This window comes from Elephas maximus, chromosome X (assembly GCF_024166365.1).
Source record: "Elephas maximus indicus isolate mEleMax1 chromosome X, mEleMax1 primary haplotype, whole genome shotgun sequence".
In the NCBI taxonomy this organism is placed as follows: Eukaryota; Metazoa; Chordata; class Mammalia; order Proboscidea; family Elephantidae; genus Elephas; species Elephas maximus.
Genome location: NC_064846.1, coordinates 1,987,027 through 2,002,897, shown reverse-complemented (window position 1 = coordinate 2,002,897; position 15,871 = coordinate 1,987,027). Strand labels below are relative to the sequence as shown.

The window sequence follows — 15,871 nt, the reverse complement described above, 5'->3', positions numbered from 1 at the left end:
GGCGTCCTCGGGTGGCCGACGTCACAACGTCCGCTGACGGCATAGCCAGCGTCGCTGCGCTGCCGAGACTCGGCCCGTTGCTGTTGCCGCCGCCGCCGCCGCCGCCGCCGCCGCCGCCGCCGCCGCCGCCGCCGCCGCCGCCATGGCTCAGTACAAGGGCGCCGCGAGTGAGGCGGGTCGTGCCATGCACCTGATGAAGAAGCGGGAGAAGCAGCGCGAGCAGATGGAGCAGATGAAGCAGCGGATCGCCGAGGTGCGCGCCGGGCGCGGGCGCGGGCGCGGGCGCGGGCGCGGGCGCGGGCGCGGGCGCGGGCGCGGGCGCGGGCCGCCGCGGAGTTGCGCGCCGCCGCCCGTCGAGTGCCCTCTGGCGGCCCCGCCGCGACTTCGGGGACCCAGACCGCGGCCCCGGACAGTGGCCTCGCGGCACGCGCGGCAGGCAGACCTGGGTTGGGGTCCTGGCTGGGCAAGCACGTACTTGTGACATGAGAGCTGGCTCCAGTTTTCTCATCTGCAAGATGGGCCGAGCTTCATGCTACCTCAGGGGCCGAGATAACTGGTAACAACCGTGGGAGTGCGCGGGAAGTGTTGCTATTCTGTGCAACCTGGTGGGTTGACCCTCAACCATCACAGTGGGCCCTGGCTCCGCCAAGGGCAGTCCCTCTCTTTAGGGACAGTCACAGACGCAGGCACCCATGTCCCCACCAAGCCACAGGCGTGAGCCTCTGATGTGCACGGCGTTCATGAAGCACTTCAGTGAGTGGCGACTGACAATGGGCAGCCAGGAACAAAGAAGGAAGGAGCCGTCAGCTTGCGCATTTGGGGGAGATTGGTCTGAAGAGCAGGGACTTGGGTGCAAGGTGGAAGCCCGCTCCTACTTCGCATTGGCTTGTGACCCTGCTCTCCCTGGGGGACTCCCTGCTTTGGAGGCCACTGGCCAGACAAGGGTGGACGCAGTGCTAGTGCTCTGGGCTAGAGAGAGGAGGCCTGACAGGAAGCTATTGACCTGTGTCAGGGCCAGGAGAGAAAAAATCTTGCAGGGACTGGGGCCCCTTGACCACTCTTTTCTCCCTCACCCTGTTCTCAGATCCCTTGGCTTGGGTCTTGACACCTGGCTTAAAAGCTGCGTATGAAAAGGCCCAGGGCTCCAGGCAGCTGGAGAGAGCTGACAGGGTGAGAGCAAGTCCAAAGTCAGAGGGAGGAGACTTAACCACAGGTGACTCTCGGCCTGGAAGAGCCCCTCACAATCCTGTGGAACCCTTTGACAAAGGAAAGAGGACGCGTGTCTTTTCCCTAGGTCATACCATAGTGTGCCCAGGGGCAAATATGGCACTAGAACCAGGTCCCCTGTTGGGGTGACAGCTGGGTCTCATTGCTGACTTGCCTTCCCGGCAGGAAAATATAATGAAGTCCAACATTGACAAGAAGTTTTCAGCACATTACGACGCTGTGGAGGCAGAGCTCAAGTCCAGCACTGTGGGTGAGTGGGCACCCATGCCACTCTCTCCTGGCCTAGCAGCCCCTGCTCCTGCTCTGGCTCTGGGTGACTGGTCTTTCCCCCACGTCTCCTCTCAGGTCTGGTGACCCTGAATGACATGAAGGCCAAGCAGGAGGCACTGGTGAAGGAGCGGGAGAAGCAGCTGGCAAAGAAGGAGCAGTCCAAGGAGCTTCAGCTGTGGGTCCCACCTCCCAGTGCCCATGGCTGGCCTGAGCTGTTTGTACATTGTGGGTGGGGAGATCTTGATTTTCTGCTCTGGGATTTGTCTTTCTCCTGCCTGTCTTCTTGGGTCCTACAATGATGTCTTCTCAGTCTCCATGGTTTGCCCTTCATCCTTCTCTGTCCTTCTGGAAAAGGCAGTGAGTCCTGGTCATACCCTTTCCTTTCATCAGGTGCCTGCACAGGCTGTATTCCTCATATCCCTTTCTGCCCAGTCTGCCTCTGTGTCTTATCCAGAAAGGACGCCCTGGGCAGTGGGATTTTCCTGGGGTACCAAGGAGACCTGGTCTGCCCTGAATAGGCCCCCATACATAGGTTGGGAAAGGGGCGTGGGCCAGGCGTAGGGAACATGAGGACCTCTGGTGCCTTGGTAGGAAGCTGGAGAAGCTGCGAGAGAAGGAGCGCAAAAAGGAGGCTAAGCGGAAGATCTCGAGCCTGTCGTTCACCCTTGAGGAAGAAGAGGAGGGAGCTGAGGAGGAGGAGGAGGTGGCGATATACGAGGAGGAGCTGGAAAGGGAAGGTGAGGGGAGGCCTGGGGCTGGGGGTAGGAAGAGCCCTGCCCAGGCCCCCACAGGGTACCCTGTCCCAGGTATCTGGCTCTAGAATGCAGTAGCCCATCACCCAGTCGGCCTCCACCACCTCACACAGGGCAGTTAGGAAGCCTAGGTTGGACCGTGTGCAAAGCTGGAGTCAGAACTAGGCCAGTGGCTGTGGTAGGGGTGCGCCCGGCAGAGTGAGCGACCAGGAAGGCTCCAGGAGAAGCTGCCCTTCACAGGTGCCACGAAGAGTAGAACTTTCTGTGATGATGAAGTCTTCTACGTCTGCGCTGCCCAGTATGGTAGCCGTGAGCCACGTGTGACCCCGAGCACTTGAGGTGTGGCTCACCTGTCCTGGAACTAAAACGTTAATTCTGTTTGATTAATTTCAACAAAAATGTACATGGCCACATATATTCAGCGGCTACGGAGTTGAACAGTGCAGGTCTAGACCACAAAAACTAGAGCACAGGGACAGCTTGGGAGAGCTGGGAACAAGGAAGAAGCTGGCGTGGAGGCCCCATGCACTGTACACCTGCTCTGGGCCTGGCCAGGGGGAGGCCAGCACACAAGCAGGATGTTATCCCCTCCTAGTAGGAGGCAGACAGGTCATCACACGCTTAGGACACCATGGGGCCAGCCTCAGGTCAGGGGATGCTTCCCACGAGGTGACAGTTGAGTTGGGCCTTCAGAATGAGCAGAATTTCATTAGCAGAGAAGGTGGAGGGGGTCAGGAGAGTGTGCAGAGTCAGAAGATAAAGCGTGCACAGATGGACAGAAAGCATCTAGTTGACACATTTGGGATCTGGACACATTTGAAGACTTGTAACAAGTAGCATTACAGGCCTCAGTGGAGGGCGTGAAGCAGGCTGCTGGCTGTTTTAGGAAAGCGGGATACTGGTGGAATGGTGGTGGGTGGAGGGAACTGAGACAGGTGATGGTGCTGGACAGCTGTGGCGACAGGCTGGGTGGCAACACTTGGAGGGGAGCAGGCAAATGGTGGCACGCTGGGGCCACCCTGTTTGGATGAAAATAATTTTACTAATGCGTTATTGGAAACCCTGGTGGCATAATGGTTAAGAGCTATGGCTGTTAACCAAAAGGTTGGCAGTTTGAATCCACCAGCTGCTCCTTGGAAACCCTATGGGGCACTTCTACTCTGTCCTGTAGGGTTGCTATGATACGTTATAATATATAACGTACTATATAACCTATATGATATGTAATACACTATGCAGTGAATATAATACAATATATTTAACCCAATGTATCTAAAATATTATCACCTTGAATTAGCTGCCTGTGAGTGCTGGGGGCTCCTGTTTTGGACAGCGCAGACCCAGAGGGGCTTTTATAAAACCCTGCTTTGCAGCGTCTTCCTCGCTCCAGAGGTTTCCTCTCAGGGACCTGGGGATGGGCCAGCGTCGTCTTTTAATCTCTCCCCATGATTCTAATATGTAGTCAGGCTTAAGAACTCCTGCCCTAGAGTGTCAAGATAGAGTGCAAACTTACCTTCTAGGCCAGCAGTTCTCAAAGTGTGCTCCAGGGACCCCTGGGGGTCTTTTTTTCCCCTAAATTTTATTTATTTTGTTGTTGAGAATACACACAGCAGTACATACACCAATTCAACAGTTTCTACGTGAACAATTTAGTGACATTGATTACATTTTTTGAGTTATGCAACCATTCTCACCCTGCTTTTCTGACTTGTTCCTTCTCTGTTGACATAAAGGCACTGCCCTCTAAGATTCTTGTCTAACCTTTCAAGTTGATGTTGTCAGTTTGATCCTATATAAGTAGTTCTTGAAAGAGTTTAATGCTCATCAAGGCAGACATTTTTTACTAGTTAAGCTGGACTATTGTTTGGTTATAAGAAGACTTCAGAGGATATTTTTGGCTTAAGGCCTTTCAGGACTGCATTGGCCCTTCTTAGTCTCCTGCTCTCAGGGGTGCGTAGTGGAGCTTGCCGGAGGCCTCAGGACGGGTGTGACGTCATAGCTCTACAGATGGCGGCTGCATGCCTGGGTGTTCGCAAGCCTTAAATGTGCCTCTGTCTTCATTTCTAATTCAGCAAAGACCAATGGCTACAGCTCACGTAAACAAGACTTTTTTGGGGTCCTCAGTAACTTTTTTTTTTCCCTGAAAATTAAAAAACATTTTGGCACAATATACATGACAAAAAAATTTACCCTTTTAAAGTGTCCAGTCCAGTGACATTAATTACATTCACCATGTTGTGCAACCATTACCATTATTTCCCAAAGTTTTTCATCACCCCAGACAGAAAGTCAGTACCCAATAACTCCCCTCTCCCTCCAGACCCTGGGAACCTCTAGTCTACCTTCTGTCTCTACAAACATGCCTATTCTAAATACTTTCTGTATGTTGGATTATGCAATATTTGTCCTTTTGTGTCTGGCTCATTTCACTCAGCATCATGTTTTAAAAGTTCATCCATGTCGTAGCACGCATCTGAACTCTGCTTCTCTTTAGCGCTGGGTAATGTTCCATTGTGTGGCTATAGCACATCGTGTTTATCCATTCATCTTTGGTGGACGCTTGGCTTGTTTCCACCTTAAGGCCATTGTGACCGGTGTTGCAATGAACATTGGTGTACAGGTTTCTCTTTGTGTTTCTGCCTTCACTTCTGGTATATACCGCAGAGTCATACGATAAATCTATGTTCCCTTTTTTTTCTTCTTTTGAATAATATTTTATTGAGTTTTTGGTGAAGGTTTACACAGGAAGTTAGGTTCCCGTTTGACAATTTCTGCACATATTGTTCAGCAATATTAGGTGCGTTTATCACAATCTGTCCACATTCTCTTTGTGTTCTGTTTGTTCCATTTCCAGTATTCTAGTTTCCCTGCCCCCTTATCTTCTCATCTTTGCTTTTGAGTAATTGATGACCTTTTGGTCTCATACTGGTGGTTTTTAAGTAGAGCACTGGTCATATGGGTAATGTCCTTTTTTGTGTGTGCCACTCTGCTATTTCGCTAAAAGGTGATCTCAGGGGTTAGGCTCAGTTCTAGGTTCAAAGCATGTCTGAGGGTGATAGTCTCAGGGAGTCCTCTGACCTCTACTGTTCCTGTTTGTCTTTTTTTTTTAATAAGAATTTGAGTTCTCCATTTTTTTCTCCCATTCTATCTGAGACCACCTATCGTGACCCTGGTCGGAACGGTCAGTGGTGGTAGCTGGTCACCATCTAGTTCTTCTGGGTTCTGGGTAGATAAGATTCTGGCTCCTGTAGACTTGTTTCTTCTCTGAATTTTTAGTTGCCTTCCTACTGTTTTACTCCTGCTGAGTAGAGACCTGTACTTGCACCTTAGTTGGCCGCTCAAAAGCTTCTAAGACCCCAGATGTTACTCACTTCACTAGGATGGAGATCATGGTTTTGTGAACTCAGTCATGCCAGTTGACTGAGTTGCCCTGTGAGACTATGGTCCTAAGCTTTCAAACCCAGAAAACCAATCTTGGAAGGTGTTTGGTTATATCCGTGGCGTATACGTATTTGTGTTTTCAATGAATGTATGTGCCTACACCCACATATTTGTATTTACACATACCTAAAAAAAAAAAATTTTTTTTTTTATAATGGCGTAGTGGTTAAGTGCTACGGCTGCCAACCGAAAGGTCGGCAGTTCGAATCCCCCAGGTGCTCCCTGGAAACCCTGGGGGGCAGTTCTACTCTGTCCTATAGGGTCGCTGTGAGTCGGAATTGACTCAACAGCAAAAAGTTATGGTATAGATACTTCTAAGGAGCCCTGGTGGCACAGTGGTTCAAAACGCTCAGCTTTTAACCGATAGGTCAGTGGTTCAAACCCACCACCTGCTCTGCGGGAGAAATTTGTGGCAATCTGCTTCCATAAAGATTACAGCCTTGGAAACCCTATGAGGCAGTTCTGCTCTGTCCCAAAGGGTCACTATGAGTCGAATCAACCTGAAGGCAATGGGGCAAAGATACTTCTATCTGTCCTCACCTATCTGCACCCCTGTACCTACCCGTACACCAGTGTGCCTGTACCCATCCATACGTGCGGGGACACTTGTTTGTACTTGGGTTGTGCCGTTCTCACTACTTCCACATTTGGTGCCACTTTCCCCATCGCCAAAAAAATAAAATAACAAGTCCTGTAGGGTCGCTATGAGTCGGAATCGACTCAGCAGCACTGGGTGGGTTTACGACCTAAAGTATACCTCCCACCCCACCCCCGGCACGTTCATCTTTTTAAGGAACTACCAGACTGTGTCCCATAGAGGCTGCACCACTTTACGTTCCCACTGGCAATGAACAAGGATCCAGATTTCTCTACATCCTCACCAACACTTACTATGGACCATTTTTCAGATCATAACCATCTTCTTGTTGTTAGGTGCCGTCGAGTCGGTTCCGACTCATAGCGACCCTGTGCACAAAAGAATGAAACAAGGCCCGGTCCTGCGCCATCCTCACAATCGTTGTTATGCTTGAGCTCACTGTTGCAGCCACTGTGTCGGTCCACCTCGTTGAGGGTCTTCCTCTTTTCCGCTGAGCCTGTACTCTGCCAAGCATGATGTCCTTCTCCAGGGACTGATCCCTCCTGACAACATGTCCAAAGTATGTAAGACGCAGTCTCACCATCCTTGCTTCTAAAGAGCGTTCTGGCTGTACTTCTTCTAAGACACATTTGTTCTTTCTTTTGGCAGTCCATGGTATATTCAATATTCTTCACCAACACCACAATTCAAAGGCATGAATTCTTCTTCGGTCTTCCTTATTCATTGTCCAGCTTTCACATGCATAGGATGCGATTGAAAATACCATGGCTTGGGTCAGGTGCACCTTAGTCTTCAAGGTGACATCTTTGCTCTTCAACACTTTGAAGAGGTCCTTTGCAGCAGATTTGCCCAATGCGATGCGTCTTTTGATTTCTTGACTGCTGCTTCCATGGCTGTTGATTGTGGATCCAAGGAAAATGAAAGCCTTGACAACCTCAATCTTTTCTCCGTTTATCATGATGTGGGTTTTTGGTCCAGTTGTGAGGATTTTTGTTTTCTTTACGTTGAGGTGCAATCCATACTGAAGGCTGTGGTCTTTGATTTTCGTCGGTGAGTGCTTCAAGTCCTCTTCACTTTCAGCAAGCAAGGTTGTGTCATCTGATAACGCAGGTTGTTAATGAGCCTTCCTCCAATCCTGATGCCCCGTTCTTCTTCGCATAGTCCAGATTCTCAGATTATTTGTTTAGCATACAGATTAAATAGGTATGGCAAAATGATACAACCCTGGCACACACCTTTCCTGACTTTAAACCAATCAGTATCCCCTTGTTCTGTCCAAACAACTGCCTCTTGATCTACGTAAAGGTTCCTCATGAGCACAATTAACTGTTCTGGAATTCCCACTCACCGCAATGTTATCCATAATTTGTTATGATCCACACAGTCGAATGCCTTTGCATAGTCAACAAAACACAGGTAAACATCCTTCTGGTATTCTCTGCTGTCAGCCAGGACCCATCTGACATCAGCAATGATATCCCTGGTTCCATGTCCTCTTCTGAAACCGGCCTGAATTTCTGGCAGTTCCCTGTTGATATATACTGCTGCAGCCGCTTTTGAATGATCTTCAGCAAAATTTTGCATGTGATATTAATAATATCGTTCTATAATTTCCACATTCGGTTGGATCACCTTTCTTGGGAATAGGCATAAATATGGAACTCTTCCAGTTATTTGGCCAGGAAGCTGTCTTCCATATTTCTTGCCATAGACGAGTGAGCACCTCCAGCGCTGCATCTGTTTGTTGAAACATCTCATTGATGTTCCGTCAATTCCTGGAGCCTTGTTTTTCACCAATGCCTTCAGAGCAGCTTGGACTTCTTCCCTCAGTACCATCAGTTCCTGATCGTGTCCTACCTCTTGAAATGACTGAACATTGACTAATTGTTTTTGGCGTAACGACTCTGTGTATTCCTTCCATCTTCTTTTGATGCTTCCTGTGTCGTTTAGTATTTTCCCCATAGAATCCTTCATTATTGCAATTTGAGGCTTGATTTTTTTCTTCAGTGTTTTCAGCTTGAGAAACGCCGAGCGTGTTCTTCCCTTTTGGTTTTCCATCTCCAGCTCTTTGCACATGTCATTATAGTACTTTGTCTTCGCGAGCTGCCCTTTGAAATCTTCTGTTCGATTCTTCTACTTCATTTTTTCTTCATTTTGCTTTAGCTGCTCGACATTTGTGAGCAAGTTTCAGAGTCTCCTCTGACATCCATCTTGGTCTTTTCTTTCTTTTCAATGACCTCTTGCTTCATGTATGATGTCCTTGATGTCATTCCACAACTCGTCTGGTCTTCAGTCACTAGTGTTCAATGCGTCAAATCTATTGTTGAGATGGTCTCTAAATTCAGGTGGGATATACTTACTCGAGGTCATATTTTGGCTCTTGTGGACTGGCTCTGATTTTCTTCAGTTTCAGCTTGAACTTGCATATGAGCGATCGATGGTCTGTTCCACAGTCGGTCCCTGGCCTTGTTCTCACTGATGGTATTGAGCTTTCTTTTCCATCGTCTCTTTCCACAGATGTAGTCAGTTTGATTCCTGTGCGTTCTATCTGGCGAGGTCCATGTGTATAGTCGCCGTTTATGTTGGTGAAAGAAAGTATTTGCAATGAAGAAGTCGTTGTTCTTGCAAAATTCTATCATTTGATCTCCAGCATTGTTTCTATCACCAAGGCCATATTTTCCAACTACTGATCCTTCTTCGTTTCCAATCGCCAGTAATTATCAATGTATCTTGATTGCATGTTCGATCAATTTCAGACTGCAGCATCTGATAAAAATGTTCTATTTCTTCATCTTTGGCCCTAGTGGTTGGTGCGTAAATTTACATAATAGTCATATTAACCTGGTCTTCCTTGTAGGTGTGTGGCTATTATCCTATCACTGATAGCGTTGTACTTCCAGATAGATCTTGAAATGTTCTTTTAGACGATGAATGCAAAACCGTTCCTCTTCAAGTTGTCATTCCCACCACATAGTGGACTATATGATTGTCCGATTCAAAATGGCCAATACCAGTCCATTTCAGCTCACTAATGCCTAGGATATCAATGTTTATGCGTTCCATTTCATTTTTGACGACATCCAATTTTCCTAGATTCATATTTTCTGTATTCCACGTTCCAATTATTAATCAATGTTTGCAGCTGTTTCTTCTCATTTTGAGTCGTGCCACATCATCAGATGAATGACCTGAAAGCTTTACTCCATCCACGTCATTAAGGTCAACTTTACTTTGAGGAGGCAGCTCTTCCCTAGTCACCTTTTGAGTGCCTTCTGACCTGGGGGGGCTCATCTTCCAGCACTATATCAGACAGTGTTCCGCTGCTATTCATAAGGTTTTCACTGGCTGACGCTTTTCAGAAGTAGACTGCCGAGTCCTTCTTCCTAGTCTGTCTTAGTCTGGAAGCTCAGCTGACACCTGTCTGCCGTGGGTGACCCTGCTGGTATCTGAATACCAGTGGCATAGCTTCCAGCATCACAGCAACATGCGAGCCCCCACAGTACGACAAACTGACAGACAGGTGGGGGCATAGCCATCTTAGTGGGGATAAAGGGGTATTTCATTGTGGTTTTGATTTGTATTTCCCTAAGGGTTAATGAAGTTGCACATCTTTTTTATGTGCTTATTGGGCATTTGTATTTCTCCTTTGGTGAAAATCTATTCAGACCCTTTGCCCATTTTTTTAAAAATAATTTTTATTGTGCTTTAAGTGAAAGTTTACAAATCAAGTCAGTCTCTCACACAAAAACCCATACACAACTTGCTACATACTCCCAGTTACTTTCCCCCATGAGACAGCCCGCTCCCTCCTTCCACTCTCTTCATGACCATTTTGCCAGCTTCTAAACCTCTTCTACCCTCCTACCCTCGCATCTCCCCTTCAGGCAGGAGATGCCAACCTTGTCTCAAGTGTCCACTTGAACCAAGTAGCTCTTGCCTCACCAGCTTCCATCTCCAACCCACTGACCAGTCCAATGCATGTCTGACGAGCTGGCTTCGGGGATGGTTCCTGTAGTTGGCCAACAGAAGGTCTGGAGGCCATGACCACCGGGGTCTTTCCAGTCTTGGTCAGACCGTTAAGTCTGGTCTTTTTATGGGAATTTGGGGTCTGCATCCCACTGTACTTCTGCTCCCTCAGGCGTTCTCTGTTGTGCTCCCTGTCAGGGCAGTCATCGGTTGTGGCCGGGCACCATCTCGTTTTTCTGGTGTCAGGATGATGTAGTCTCTGGTTCATGTGGCCCTTTCTGGCTCTTGGGCTTATAATTACCTTGTGTCCCTGGTGTTCTTCATTCTCCTTTAATCCAGGTGGGTTGAGATTCATTGATGCATCTTAGATGGCTGCTTGCTAGCATTTAAGACCCCAGACACCACTCTTCAAAGTGGGATGCAGAATGTTTTCTTAATAGATTTTATTATTCCAGTTAATTTAGATGTCCCCTGAAACCACGGTCCCCAAACCTCCACCCCTGCCTCGCTGACCTTTGAAGCATTCAGTTTATTCAGGAAACTGGTTTAGTCCAGTTGTGCTGACCTCCACTGTGTTGAGTGTTGTCCTTCTCTTCACCGAAAGTAGTTCTTGTCTACTATCTATTTAGTACCCCTCTCCCACCCTCGCTCCCTCCCTCCCCTCTCTCGTAATCACAAAAGAGTGTGTTCTTTTCAGTTTAAACTATTTTTCAAGATCTTACAATAGTGGTCTTATACAATATTTGTCCTTTTGCAACTGACTAATTTTACTCAGCATGATGCCTTCCAGGTTTCTCCATGTTATGAAATGTTTCACAGGTTCCTCACTGTTCTTTATCGATGCGTAGTATTCCATTGTGTGAATATACCGTAATGTATTTATCCATTCATCTGTTGATGGGCACCTTGGTTGCTGCCATGTTTTTGCTATTGTAAACAGTGCTGCAGTAAACATGGGCGGGCATATATCTGTTCGTGTAAAGGCTCTTCTTTCTCTAGCATATATTCCAAGGAGTGGGATTGCTATATCGTACGGTAGTTCTATTTCTAGCTTTTTAAGGAAGTCCCAAATCGATTTCCAGAGTGGTTGTACCATTTTACATTCCCACCAGCAGTGTATAAGAGTGCCAATCTCTCTGCAGCCTCTCCAACATTTATTCTTTTGTGTTTTTTTGGATTAATGCCAGCCTTGTTGGAGTGAGATGGAATCTCATTGTAGTTTTGATTTACATTTCTCTAATGGCTAATGATTGAGAGCGTTTTCTTATGTATCTGTTAGCTACCTGAATGGCTTCTTTAGTGAAGTGCCTATTCATATCCTTTGCCCATTTTCTGATTGGGTCGTTTGTCGTTTTGTTATTAAGTTGTAGGAGTTCTTTATATATTCTGGATATTAAACCCTTATCCGATATATGGTTCTGCGAACTATTCTCCCAATCTGTGGGTTGTCTTTTCATGTTGATAAATTTCTTTGATGCACAAAAGTTTTAAATTTTGATGATGTCCAATTTGTCTGGAAACCCTGGTGGTGTAGTGGTTAAGAGCTATGGCTGCCGATGAAAAGGCTGACGGTTTAGATCCACCAGATGTTCCTTGGAAACCCTATGGGGCAGTTTTGTGTCCTATAGGGTGGCTCTGATGTCCAATTTATCTATTTATTTGTTTCTTTTGTTGCCTGTGGTTTTGGTGTTATATCTAAGAATCCATTGCCAGATCCAAGGGCCTGCAGATTTCCCCCCGTGTTGTCGTCTAAGAGCTTAATAGTTTTAGTCCTTATATTTAGGTCATTGATCCATTTTAAGTTTTTTATATGGTGTGAGGTATGGGTTCAACTTCATTCTTATGCACGTGGAGATCCACTTGTCCCAGCAGTATTTGTTAAAGAGAATGTTCTTTCCGTATCGAATGGTGTTGGCATCCTTGTCGATAATCATTTGGTCATAGATAGGTGTGTTTATTTCTGAACTTTCAATTCTGTTCCATTGGCCTATATGTCTGTCCTTACACTAGTACCATACTGTTTTGATTATTTTAGCATTATAGTACATTTGGAAATTTGGAAGTATGAGTCCTCCTACTTTGTTCTTCTTTTCAAGATTGTTTTGGCTATTGGAACTTTTTCCAATTCCATATGAATTTGAGAATCAGCTTGTCCATTTCTTAAAAAAAACAGTCATTGAGATTTTGATAGGGATTGCATTGACTCTGTAGATACCTTTGGGTAGTACTGGCATCTTAACAATATTAAGTGTTCCAAGCCATAAAGACTGGCCTCAGTAACTTTTAAGAGCGTTAGGGATCCTGATACCAACAGGTTGGAGAATGACATCAACAGGTTGAAGAATAACTGTTCTAGTTCATCTGTATCTTAATTGGGGCAACTGAGTCCCAGAGCCCATGACATTGGCAGGCCCTGGCCTGAGCATTTGTGGCGTCTTTCCCTCCGCTCCCCACCTGGCTCAGATGTCATTAGCTGAGGGACTTTGGGCAAGTTGGGAAACCCTGGTGGTGTAGTGGTTAAGTGCTATCTATGACTGCCAGCCAAAAGGTCAGCAGTTCAGATCCACTAGGCGCTCCTTGGAAGCTTTATGGGACAGTTCTACTCTGTCCTATAGGGCTGCTATGAGTCAGAATTGACTCGATGGCAATGGGTTCATGGCTTTGGTCCAGTTATTTAACTCTCCCCAGCTTCAGTTTCCTCACCTGGGAAAAGGAATAATCACACCCTCGGTGGGGCTGTTCCAAGGATTATGAGAACAACTCCTGGCACAAAGAGGCCCTCCACAAGCATCCATCCCTCTGCACATCTACTCAGACACCAGCAGATTCCTTGAGACCTCCAAGGTCCTTTGAGTGGTGGCCAGTGGGACGAAACTATCACCCTAGTCTCCTGTCCAGCTGCTGGAAGTAGTGACCAAGGTAGACCAACCTTGAGTGCTTCCCAGCCAGGCCAGACTAAGGGAATCTCTGAGGAAGGGGCTCTAAGTTGAGACCTAAGCCCTCAAGGTCTGAGTGCCCCAGAGGTGGGACCAGTTGTGCTAGCTGACTCCTGGGTTTTGTTTTGCTCCAGAGGTTATCACGAAGAAGAGGAAGTTGGGGAAGAACCCAGATGTGGACACAAGCTTCTTGCCTGACCGAGACCGTGAGGTAAAGGCCACACCTTGACCAGGCTGGATCTGGTTCTGGCCCTAACTCCTGCCCCTAGCCCTGGCCTGGATCCTGGCTGAGGATCTTGCTCAGGGAGCAGGGCCCTGCTTGCACCGTCATTGAGCAGCTCTGGGCCTCACTCCTTTGCCCGTTTCCTCTCCCAGGAGGAAGAGAACCGGCTACGGGAGGAGCTACGACAGGAGTGGGAAGCCAAGCAAGAAAAGATCAAGAGTGAGCACTGATATCTGGATGAGTAACCTGGGCAGCAGGAAGCCGGGCAGGGGACTGAGCCCGAGGAAAGGTGGGGGGATGGCGGGGACACCTGGGGTCTGGAGCCCAAGTGACCATTCTGACTCATAGGTGAGGAAATTGAAATCACCTTCAGTTACTGGGATGGCTCTGGGCACCGACGGACAGTCAAGGTATGCCGTGTGGGGCTGGCCCCTGCCCCCCTCAAGCCTCTGCCTCCCTTGGATTCATTGGGAAGGAGTTGAAAACGTAGGACTTTGAGAGCCCATGGGCAGCTGTGTGTGGGGGCTCCCTGGGGTGGCAGGGAAGATGGCCATGCCGCCTTGGCCCTTCCCGAGAGCCCTTCTCTGGCTTCCGTCCTTGCTGCGCCACCCCTGGGTCTTCTCGGTGGCTCTTGGCCGCTTTACAGATGAAGAAGGGCAACACCATGCAGCAGTTCCTGCAGAAGGCACTGGAGATTCTGCGCAAAGACTTCAGTGAGCTAAGGTAGGGTGCAGCTGCGGGGGACATGCTGGGGCGTCACATGTGGCTGCGTGCAGGGATGAGTGCCACCGGGGTGTGTGCGCGGAGGAGGCGATTACCTGTGCATGGGGGGTTCAGGGCGTGGCTACTGCAGGCGTTCGCCCCGAGTTTGTGGCCTCAGGCAGGGTCCAATGCCCACCTATGGCAGCCGAGCTCTGGCTCACAGCGCTCAGAAGCACCCATTGGTGGGCAGGTGGCCCACCGGGCGCCTCTCCCTCACCTTCACCACCAGAGCAATATAGGGGAGCCCCAGCTTTGGCGCTGCCCCCACACCCTGGCCCTTTCCCTCCAGGTCAGCTGGGGTGGAGCAGCTCATGTACATCAAGGAGGACTTAATCATACCTCACGTGAGTCCCTCCTGGCCACTGCCCACAGGGCACTCCTTGGCCATGAGCTGCAGGTAGGCTGGAGTGGGGAGGCCAACTAGGTGGTCACACTGTTGCTTTCCTGCCCTCGGCTTTTAGCACCACAGCTTCTACGACTTCATCGTCACCAAGGCAAGAGGGAAGAGTGGTGAGTGGGCCCTTCCACTACCTGCCCCAGGAGGCTGTGGGGCCACAGCGTGGTGACAGCCCTTCTCCCTTGCAGGGCCGCTCTTCAATTTTGACGTTCATGATGATGTGCGGCTGCTGAGTGACGCCACTGTGGAGAAGGACGAGGTACAGTGGGGGCCGGGGGGCCGGGGGAAGGTGCCCCTCAGCTGGGCGCGGGTACTCTGCCTGTGGGGAAGAGCTGGAGGGAGAGAGAAGTCCGGGTGCCTTTGTCCTGAGCAGGGGTTCCGAGCCTGCCTTCCTTCCTCAGTCCCATGCTGGCAAGGTGGTGCTGAGGAGCTGGTACGAGAAGAACAAGCACATTTTTCCAGCCAGCCGCTGGGAGCCCTATGACCCTGAGAAAAAGTGGGACAAGTACACGGTGAGGAGAGGCTGGCGGGGAGGCCGGGAGGCCCTGCGCAGGTGTGGCGTCCCTGCCAGCCCCTGCTAATCTCTCAGTTTCTTTCTCTGTCTCCTGTCCTCACCCTTGTCCCTGTCACCATCACTCCAGATCCGGTGAACACCCGTGGGAGGCGGTGCCGCCTCAGTTCTCCTGGCTCCCTTCCAGTTCCTAGGACTTTAGGTGGCCCCTTCTGCCCCTCCTCCTGTGCCAGGCATGTTGGCACTAGGAAGGGCTTGGGGGACAGGGCTAGGTGACAGGAGCTGCTCCTCCTCTGTCCCCTGGTGCTGTTACTTACTGCTTTGTCATTGACAATAAAGAATGCCCCTGTCAGCCCTGAAGCTAGCATTGTGAAGAAGTGTGTGTTTTGTTTTTTACTTTTTTTATGGAGATCAAATTCATATAACATGAAACCCACCATTTGAAACCATTTAAAAGTGTATAATTCAGTGGCATTTAGTACAGTCACACTGTCGTATAACCAACACTATCTAATTCCAGAACATTTTCTTTACCCCAAAAGGAGACCCGGGACCCATTAGCAGTCACTCCCCAGGCCCCTCCTCCAACGCCCCCCAAAACAAACCCATTGCCGTCCAGTTGATTCCAACTCGTAGCGACCCTATAGCCCCCGGCAGCCATTAATCTGCTTTCTGTTGGTATGGATTTACCTGTTCTAGGTCATTCCTATCGGTGGTATTATACAATGTTGTTCTCTTGTGTCTGACTTCTGTCAGCATCATGTCTTCATCCATGTATCAGGACTCCA

At 48.9% G+C, this 15,871-nt stretch overlaps 1 protein-coding gene across 1 annotated transcript; it reads left to right on the top strand.

The window, feature by feature from the left end:
- The first annotated feature begins 74 nt into the window (after positions 1-74).
- On the top strand, positions 75-15,448 carry FAM50A (family with sequence similarity 50 member A). Its single transcript, XM_049872451.1, has 13 exons — positions 75-253; positions 1,393-1,477; positions 1,573-1,672; positions 2,089-2,234; positions 13,325-13,401; positions 13,566-13,632; positions 13,762-13,823; positions 14,060-14,136; positions 14,465-14,519; positions 14,637-14,685; positions 14,761-14,831; positions 14,974-15,084; positions 15,214-15,448. Exons 1-13 carry the CDS (start codon positions 143-145, stop codon positions 15,220-15,222), a joined length of 1,020 nt encoding a protein of 339 aa, XP_049728408.1. The 5' UTR covers positions 75-142; the 3' UTR covers positions 15,223-15,448.
- The last annotated feature ends 423 nt before the right edge of the window (positions 15,449-15,871 follow it).

Excerpts from the sequence above, each read along its gene's own strand:
- FAM50A (XM_049872451.1), top strand. The coding sequence starts at position 143 with ATGGCTCAGTACAAGGGCGCCGCGAGTGAGGCGGGTCGTGCCATGCAC. Across the intron at positions 254-1,392 it reads TGAAGCAGCGGATCGCCGAG|GAAAATATAATGAAGTCCAA; the intron begins GTGCGCGCCGGG and ends CCTTCCCGGCAG. Across the intron at positions 13,633-13,761 it reads CAAGCAAGAAAAGATCAAGA|GTGAGGAAATTGAAATCACC; the intron begins GTGAGCACTGAT and ends TCTGACTCATAG.